Source organism: Prinia subflava, unplaced genomic scaffold (genome assembly GCF_021018805.1).
Source record: "Prinia subflava isolate CZ2003 ecotype Zambia unplaced genomic scaffold, Cam_Psub_1.2 scaffold_331_NEW, whole genome shotgun sequence".
Classification (NCBI taxonomy): Eukaryota; Metazoa; Chordata; class Aves; order Passeriformes; family Cisticolidae; genus Prinia; species Prinia subflava.
In genome coordinates, this window is record NW_026960853.1 from 8,498 (window position 1) to 17,500 (window position 9,003).

The window sequence follows — 9,003 nt, forward strand, 5'->3', positions numbered from 1 at the left end:
GCGCCGGGGACAGAGGGAGGTGTCCCCAGCTTTTGGGGAGCCGGTGACAAAAAGGGGGGACCTGGTGACAAAAAGGGGGGACCTGGTGACAAATGCGGGGGGTCCTGGTGACAAAAGGGATCCTGGTGACGACCGGGGGGGCTGATGACAAAAAGGGGATCCCGATGACAAACGGGGAGTCCCGCGGTCCTGGTGACAAACGGGGGGATGTTCCCGGTGTCAAAGGGGGGTCCTGGTGACAAACGGGGGGATGTTCCCGGTGTCAAAGGGGGGTCCTGGTGACAAACGGGGGGATGTTCCCGGTGTCAAAGGGGGGTCCTGGTGACAAACGGGGGGATGTTCCCGGTGTCAAAGGGGGGTCCTGGTGACAAACGGGGGGATGTTCCCGGTGTCAAAGGGGGGTCCTGGTGACAAACGGGGGGTCCCAATGACAAACAGGGGGAGTCCTGGTGTCAAAGGGGGTCCTGGTGACAAACGGGGGGTCCCGGTGACAAATGGGGGGTCCCGGTGACAAATGGGGGGTCCCAATGACAAACGAGGGAGTCCTGGTGTCAAAGGGGGGTCCCGGTATCAAAGGGGGGTCTCGGTATCAAAGGGTGGGGTCCCGGTGTTAAAGGGGTTCCTGGTGACAAACGGGGAGTCTCAGTGACAAACGGGGGGGTGTTCCCGGTGACAAACGGGGGGGCTCCCTGTGACCAACGGGGGTCCCGCGGTCCCGGTGACAAACGGGGGGTCCCGCGGTCCCAATGACAAACAGGGTATTCTCGGTGACAAACGCGGGGTCCCGGTGACAAAGGGGGAATCCCGCGGTCCCGGTGACAAACGCGGGGTCCCGGTGACAAACGGGGGGTCCCGGTGACAAACGGGGGTCCCGCGGTGCCGGTGACAAACTCGGGCCGCTCAGGGCGTGCCGCCGGTGCCGTTCTTGGTTTTGGCCACCACCTTCTTCTCCTTGACGCGGCGGTTCTGGAACCAGATGGTGATCTGCCGCTCGCTCAGGTTGGTGGCGGCCGAGATCTTCCTGCGCCGGTCGCGGGTGATGAATCTGCTGCTGGCGAACTCCTGCTCCAGCTCCCGCAGCTGCCCCTTGCTGTAGGGCACCCGCTTCTTGCGGCCCCGCCGGAAGGCGCAGCCCTCCTGGGGACACGGCCCGGGCTCTGCGGGGACACAGCGGGGTCACTGCGGGGACCCCGAAACCGCCCCGGGGCGGGGACACAGAGAGGGGACCCCCAAACCCCACCCCTGGGCTGGGGACACAGCGGGGTCACTGCGGGGACCCCGAAACCGCCCCGGGGCGGGGACACAGCCCCCAGGGTGGGGACACAGCGGGGTCACTGCGGGGACCCCGAAACCGCCCCGGGGTGGGGACACAGCGGGGTCACTGCGGGGGCACCCCTAAAACCACCCCGGGCTCTGCGGGGACACAGCGGGGTCACTGCGGGGACCCCGAAACCGCCCCGGGGTGGGGACACAGAGAGGGGACCCCCAAACCCCACCCCTGGGCTGGGGACACAGCGGGGTCACTGCGGGGACACCAAAACCGCCCCGGGGCGGGGACACAGCCCCCAGGGTGGGGACACTGAGGGGTCACTGCCGGGGGACCCCCAGAGAACCACCCCCCCCGGGGCGGGGACACTGCTGGGGGACCCCAAAAACTGTCCCCGGGCTCTGCGGGGACACCGAAACCCCCCCGGGGGTGGGGACACAACGAGGTCACTGCTGGGGGATCCCAAAAACCACCCCGGGGTGGGGACACGGAGGGGTCACTGCCGGGGGACCCCCAGAGAACCCCCCCGGGGTTGGGGACACAGCGGGGTCACTGCCAGGGGACCCCCAAAACCTCCCCGGGGCGGGGCACAGAGGGGTCACTGCTGGGGGACACCAAAACTGTCCCCGGGGTGGGGACACAGCGAGGGGACCCCCAGAAACCCCCCCTGGGGTGGGGACACAGCGATGTCATTGCTGGGGGATCCCCAGAAACCCCCCCTGCGGTGGGGACACAGCGGGGTCACTGCTGGGAGCCCCCCAAACCCCCCCGGGGCGGGGACACAGCGAGGGGACCCCCAGAAACCCCCCCCGGGGGTGGGGACACAGTGGGGTCACTGCTGGGAGCCCCCCCAAATCCCCCCGGGGCGGGGACACAGCGAGGGGACCCCCAGGGAGCTCCCCCGGGGTGGGGACACCGAGGGGTCACTGCCGGGGGACCCCAAACCCCGCCGAGCACGGCCCCTCCCCGAGCCCGCTGCAAACGCTGAGGTTTGAAAATGTTCTCTGCGGTGTTGTTGGTATCGAAAGGGTTTAAAGTGTTTTATTTTCCCTCTCAGTACTTCAAAAAAAATTTAAGTTTTGTGTTCCCCTTCTCTTTAGTTCAAAAAACCCCAAATTTAAGTTCTGTCTTGTCCTTCTTGGTACCGAAAGATTTTTAAGTTCTGTGTTCTGCTTCTCGGCATTTAAAGTTTTAAAGTTCTGTATTCTTCCTCTCGATATTGGAAGATTTTAAAGTTCTCTCTTTTGATATTTTTTAAAAAATTAAATTCCATATTGTCCCTCTAGGAACTGAAAGTTTTTGAATTTCTACATTCTCCCTTTCGAAATTTAAAAATTTTTGAGTTTCATGTTGTCCTTCTTGGTACTGAAAGATTTTTATAAGTTCTGTATCTCGCTCTCGATATTGAAAGATTTTAAAGTTCCATATTCTCGCTCTCTATATTCAGAAAGTTTTTAAATTCTGTATTTTCCTTTTTGGTATTGAAAATTTTTAAGCTCTGAATTCTCTCCCTCTTTCGGTATTGAAGGATTTTAAAGTTCTGTATTCTCCCTCTTGAAATTTAAAATCTTTTAAGTTCTATATTCTCCCTCTCGATATTTAAAGATTTTGAAGTTCTGTGTTCTCCCTCTAAATATTGAAATATTTTAAAGTTCACAATTCATCTCTCGATATTTAAAGATTTGGTTTTAATGCCCTGCAGTTTTTAATTTTATTTTTGTGCTGGTGAAATCCAGGTATGGGCGGATCAGCGACGCGGCCAGCGCGCTTTAATGAATCACTTTAATTAATCACTTTAATTAACATCCCCGCTGTTTCAGCAGGCCCGGGGATAACCTCAGCCCCCTCCTCTTCCTCTGGGCCCCTCCTGAGCCCCTCGGAGCCCCCAAAACCCCGGGGAGGAGGAAAAATCACAGCGAGAACCCCGAGAATGTCACTGCAGGGACCCGGGAATGTCACCTAAAATATCACTGTGTGAACCCCAAAAAATTATCGTCTGAACCCTAAAATATCATCGTCTGAACCCCAAAATATCACTGTGTGAACCCCAAAAAATCAGTGTGTGAACCCCAAAATATCATCTGAATCCCCAAATGTCCGAATCCCCAAAATGTCACTGTCTGAACCCCCAAAATGTGTCTGAACCCCCAAAATATCCGTGTCTGAACCTCCGTAATGTCATTTTTTGAATCCCCTTATTATCACTGTCTGAACCCCGCAAAACATCATCGTCTGAGCCCCATAATATCATCGTTTGAACCTTAAAATATCATCGTTTAAACCCTAAAATATCATCATTTTAACCCCAAAAGATCATCGTTTAAACCCTAAAATATCATCGTTTAAACCCTAAAATATCATCGTTTGAACCCCAAAAGATCATCATTTGAACCCTAAAATATCATCGCCTGAATCCCCAAAATGCCACCGTGTGAACCCCCAAATATCATCGTCTAAACCCTAAAATATCAGTGTGTGAACCCCCTAAAATATCACTGTCCGAACCCTCAAAATGTCACTGTCTGAGCCCCCAAAATATCGCTGTTTGAACCCCCAAATATCACCGGAATATCGTCATTTATGCCCCGATAAATGATCCTTTGAACCCCGATAATGGATTATTTGAACCCCGATAATTGATCATTCAGACCCTGATAAATGATCATTTCAATTCCCATAAATGGGAATTCATCTGATCCTGATAAATGATGGCCTGAACCCCTATGAATGATCCTTGGAACCCCGAAAAATGATCATTTGGATCCAAATAAATGATAATTTCAATCCCAATAAATGATAATTTCAATCCCAATAAACGATCATTTCAATCCAAATAAACGATCATTTGGACCCCGATAAATGATCCTTTGAATTCCGAGAAATGATCATTCGAATCCCAATAAATAATAATTTCAATTCCAATAAACGATCGTTTGAATTTCGATAAATGATCCTTTGAATTCCCATAAATGATCCTTCAATCACCTCCTGCCTCCCTGCCCGGACTTAGAAACGCGCCGTGATAAATTAAATTATTAATAATAATATTAACAGTAATAATGATAATTTTGTGAACCCAAATCCCCTCCAACCCTCAACAAACCCCCCCCCCGAACAACCCCCTACTATTAAAAAAAATGCTAAAAAAAATAAAATAAAATAAAAAAACATAAACCGCGATGCGTTTTTAACCCTTGGCGCGCCGGCGTTACCTGCGAAGGCGGATTTGAGCAGGAAGCCGGGCTGGCCCTGCTCCTTGGGGCAGCACATCGGGGGGCTCCAGCCCCCTCCCAGCGCCCAGGGCTGCGCGAAGCCCCCGTCCACGGGCAGCAGCGCCTCGTGGCGGGGCTCGCCCAGCGCCGGCACCACCGACACGTCCAGGTAGCCAGCCACGGGCGGGTAGTGGCCACCGTAACCCGGGTAGAAGGCGAACTCGGCCGGGCGGTTCTGGAAATCCTCGGTGGTCGCGGAGGGCTCCAGGAATTTGTCCCCGGGAAAGGCTCCCGGGGCCGGGGAGGGTTTCAGGGAGCCCCGGGACACCCGGCACGAGTAGAAGCCGCTGCCGAAGTAACCGTAGGGCAGCGGGGAGGAGGCGGCCGAGCCCGGAGGGGGCTTGGGGGGCTCCGGGGGAGCCTCCGGGGGGTACCCGGGGTTCATCCCCGGGGGAGGTGAGGACCCGGGGGGAGGAGGAGGAGGAGGAGGAGGAGGAGGATGGGGATGGGGAGGGGGAGGCAGCAGCCCCCTGGCTTGGCCGCCTGCGAAGCCGCCCGGAGCCAGGAGCCCCTCGAGGCCCGGGGGCTGCATGGGGGGCGGCGCGGGGGCCGGGGCATGGGGAGAGGCTGCTCGGCAGCGCCCGGGCACTGCCCGGCCCGAGGGGGGTCCCCGGATCTTTTTAAAAAGGCTCCGAGCCGCCCCCGGGGCTGCTTTTCCCCCCGGCAGGGCCGGCCTGACGCGGGGGGTGGAGGTTCGCTCATTGGTCGGGGATGGAGGGGAGAGGAGGGAGGGGGAAGGATTAAAAAAAAAATAATAAAAAAAATCCTTCGGCCTCAATAAAGAGCTGGAGGAATTGAGAAAATGGATTTATGGAGAAGGGAGAGGAGGAGGAGGAGGAGGAGGAGGAGGAGGAGGGGACCCCTCCTCACGTGACAGGAGGGGACACGGAGGTGGCTCCTGAGCTGCGCCTTGGAAATGAAAAATAAAAATTGTAGGGGGAAGGCAGAGGTGGGGAAATGGGGGAAAAACCCCAGGGAGGGCAAGGAGTGGGGCAGTCAGGAACGGCAGTTCCCGGTGGGAAATCCGGGCTCGGATCAAAAGAACCTTTCTTTTTTATTTTTTAAATTTTAATTTTTTAATGGTTTATTCCTTCCAGATCCGGGGGGTTCTGCTGAACTCGAGCCCCCCACAGAGCCCCGGACCCCCGGGAACGGGGCCCTTCCTCCACCCCAGCCTCGCCCTTCCCTCCTCAGGGATTTTATCCCCCTCAAAACCCCAATTTTGTCCCCCTGGGGCAGCGCTCGGCCCTCAGGACCCCTGAGAGAGGGGAAAAGCGGCCTCTGGTACCCCAAAAATCCCCGCAGAGGTTCTGGAATAATCCGGAGTGGGAACACCCAGCAGGGAAAGGGTTTGGTAAAGGAGAGGTGGGGAAATAAAGCAGAGAAAATAAAACACGGGACAGGTGGGGAGGATGAGGAAGGACAGAGGGAGGAAGGGATGAGGGGCTGGAAAATTCGGGGTGAATAAAACAATCACTGAACTGTGAATTTTTTAATGGACACACCGTGCTAACAGATTTTTTTTCCCTTTTTTCCCCCTTTTTCCCTCTGTTTTCTTCCCGAAAATCTTCGCCGAGCTTCCCCCAAAGGCTTCAGCTCGGGCGTCTTTTCCTCCTGAGAATTCTGCCTTCCGACCCCAAAGCGATCTAAACCCAGTAAAAATAAATTTAATGATAAAAATCCCCTTTTTGCGGCTCTTTAGGGCACCAAACCCCGACCCGGCGCAGCGCAGGGACAGAAACCCGGTGGGAACGAGGGTTGGGAGCGCCGAGGGCAGGCGAGGAAAATCCCAATATTCGGGAAATATGGGGAAATAGAGAATAAATTCCTACATTTCCCCAATTTCCCAACAGGGAAAATTCCCCAACATCCCAAACCCACCCCTAAAAAAACCCCGCAATCTCCGCACTCGCTGATTTTCAACTCCCGCAGGGGAAAAAAAACCAAAATAAAGTAAAAACTCAAAAATCCGCGCAGTTTTAACCTTCCTCAATCTCTTTTCTCCCCTCCCCGCGGTTCGCCCCCTCTTTGCTGCCCCTTCCCCTCCCCGCTCGCCCCCAGCCCCATTTGCTCGCCCCCAGCCCCATTTGCTCGCCCCCAGCCCCATTTGCTCGCCCCCAGCCCCATTTGCTCGCTCCCAGCCCCGCTGTTTGCCCGGGTCTCGCCCCATTCCCGGCAGGAAAAGGTCAAGGCCAAGTTGAAAATTTAAAGCTTTGAGGATTTCCGAGCTCCAGGGGCTCTCCGAGGGTTTATTTTGGGGGAAAAGCTCCGGGTTTGAGGAGTTTTTTGAGGGTGAATTTGGGTTTTGAGGGAGGAGGGATGGGCAGAGGTTTTTCCTGGGAGTTTAATTCCCTTCGGTTTGTGGGGTTTTAATGCGGGAAGGGAGGAAAGGGGGACTGGGACACCCCGAAAAACCAGGGAACAGAGTCAAAATTGGATTTAAATTGGATTTTATTCCCTTTTCCCGAGGTGTCCCAGCCAGCGGGGCTTTGTCCCGGCCCCCCGGATGCTGCCCCGGGGAGAAATTCCCCTTTTTCACCCCAAAAAATCCCTTCCGTCCATTTATTGCAGGTTGTTGTTTTTTTGTTTTTTCTTTTCTTTTCTCCCAATTTGTTTTTAAGACCGCGGAAAATTTCGAGCAGGTTTTGCCGTCGGGAACGGTTCAAAAACGCGATTTCCAAACCGATCATAAGATTTTCCTTCTCTGGCGATTTTAGGGAGAAAAATTCAGTGTTTAAAGCACGAGCTGCGGGTTTATCTTTAAGGAAAAAAACCCGAATTCTTCACCAGCTCCTGTCTCGATGACCGGCATGAGAATTATCAAATTCTCTTATCGGTTTGCAGCCATTCCTTTATTAAATTCTCCACAGGATCCATTTAATATTCATCCCATCTGGAGCCTGAAAAATCTCTGGAACAACTTTTTAAAAGTCTGTGATTTCATTTTATTTTTTTTTTTTTTAAAGCAATTGAACCCGAACCGTCATTACAAAATACAAGGGGGAAATAAAAAAAAATCAAACTTAACCCAAACCCCAAAGCAGTCTGAAGAGGAAGGGAAAAAAAAATAAATTGGAACTGCTTAAAGACTTCACGTTTGGAAATAATCAATGGCTGGAAAATTGGAGTCTGGGGCTGGAAGGGAGCCCGGCTCCTCTGCTGCTGATTCCGGCAATATTTCGGGGAGGGAAAAAATCAAATTAAAGCGAGAATTTTTGATCATTTTGATCTTTTTTTTCCCTTTTTTTTTCCCACTTTTCTCCTCAGCTCCGGCCCCTCCTTCCCCACCGCACGGGCAGCCCCGGGGCTTGGAGGTGCGAATATTTCTCTGGCGGTGCCGGGAGGAGCCGAATTTGGACTTTCCAGCGCATTTTTGGTGGATCCTTTGAAGAAATCCCTGGCAGGGGAACAGAGAGCCCGGCCCGGCTCCTCCCCGCTGCAGCCCCGGCGCCGCGGAGGCTTCCAGAGCCCGCTCCCCCTTTTTGGGGTGGATGTGGGGGGATTCCAGGCCCGGGGGGGTTTGTGGGATCCTTTTTTGGGGAGAGATTTTGGGGATTTGTTTAACCGGGGTTTGGGGTGGATGTGGGGGGATTCCAGACTCGGGGGGGGTTTCTTTGCTCATTTTTTGTGGAGAGATTTTGGGGTGGTTCCAGACCCGGGGTTTTTCTTTGATCAGTTTTTGGAGAGAGATTTTGGGGTGGTTTGTTGGATCCGTTCTTGCTGGAGTCTTTTTTGTTGGATTCCAGACTCGTGGGGGTTTTTTGGATCTGTTTTTGCCATTCTTGCACCTCCCAGGATTTTTCTTCACTCTTTTTTTTCCCTTTCTTTTTTTTTTCCTTTTCCTTTCAGTTCCTTATTGATCTGTCCAGAGGCTCTGGGGTTTTGCTGAACCTGAACCCCCCCAGTTTGGGGTTGTCCCTCTCCCCCAAAACAGCACCGGAGCCCCCGAGGGGGTCCCCAAAGGCTGCGGCTCCTGGGGCCCTCCTGTCCCAGCTCCAACCCCCGAAATCGCCCGGCCTGAGCCCCCTCCCCACCTGCTGCCCCTCCCCACAGCCCAGGGAGGCTCAAACCCTGAAGGGACCAACCCTGATCCATCGTGCACCCGTCCCTCCATCAATCATCCATGGATCCTTTCATCCATGGATCCATCCCTCCATGGATCCCTCCTTCAATCCATCATCCATGGAGCCATCCATGGATCCTTTCATCCATCCATCCATCCATCCCTCCATCCCTCCATCCATCCATCCATCCGTCCATCCATCCGTCCATCCATCCATCCATCCATCCCTCCATCCATCCATCCATCCATCCATCCCTCCCTCCATCCATCCATCCATCCATCCCTCCATCCCTCCATCCCTCCATCCATCCCTCCATCCATCCATCCATCCCTCCCTCCATCCATCCATCCATCCATCCCTCCATCCCTCCATCCCTCCCTCCATCCATCCATCCATCCAT

General features: G+C 54.2%; 2 protein-coding genes across 2 annotated transcripts in view; one reads left to right on the forward strand and one right to left on the reverse strand.

Moving 5' to 3' along the window:
* Window positions 1-502: 502 nt before the first annotated feature.
* Window positions 503-4,924, reverse strand: HOXB13 (homeobox B13). Its single transcript, XM_063424863.1, has 2 exons — window positions 4,480-4,924; window positions 503-1,157 (listed from the first exon to the last, which is right to left on the reverse strand). The coding sequence occupies exons 1-2, from the start codon at window positions 4,922-4,924 to the stop codon at window positions 901-903; spliced, it is 702 nt and encodes a 233-aa protein (XP_063280933.1). The 3' UTR covers window positions 503-900.
* Window positions 4,925-7,340: 2,416 nt separating this feature from the next.
* The window catches only part of LOC134565343 (collagen alpha-4(IV) chain-like), a 15,092-nt gene continuing 13,429 nt past the window's right edge, over window positions 7,341-9,003 (forward strand). The window contains exon 1 of the mRNA XM_063424864.1: window positions 7,341-7,375. Coding sequence (XP_063280934.1) covers window positions 7,341-7,375 — 35 coding nt within the window. The remainder of the gene's footprint in view (window positions 7,376-9,003) is intronic.

What these genes read in the sequence shown, in the direction of transcription:
- HOXB13 (XM_063424863.1), bottom strand. Translation starts at nt 4,924, where the DNA reads ATGAACCCCGGGTACCCCCCGGAGGCTCCCCCGGAGCCCCCCAAGCCC. An exon ending in GCTCAAATCCGCCTTCGCAG is followed by an intron (nt 1,158 to 4,479) that starts GTAACGCCGGCG and finishes GTGTCCCCGCAG; the next exon opens with AGCCCGGGCCGTGTCCCCAG.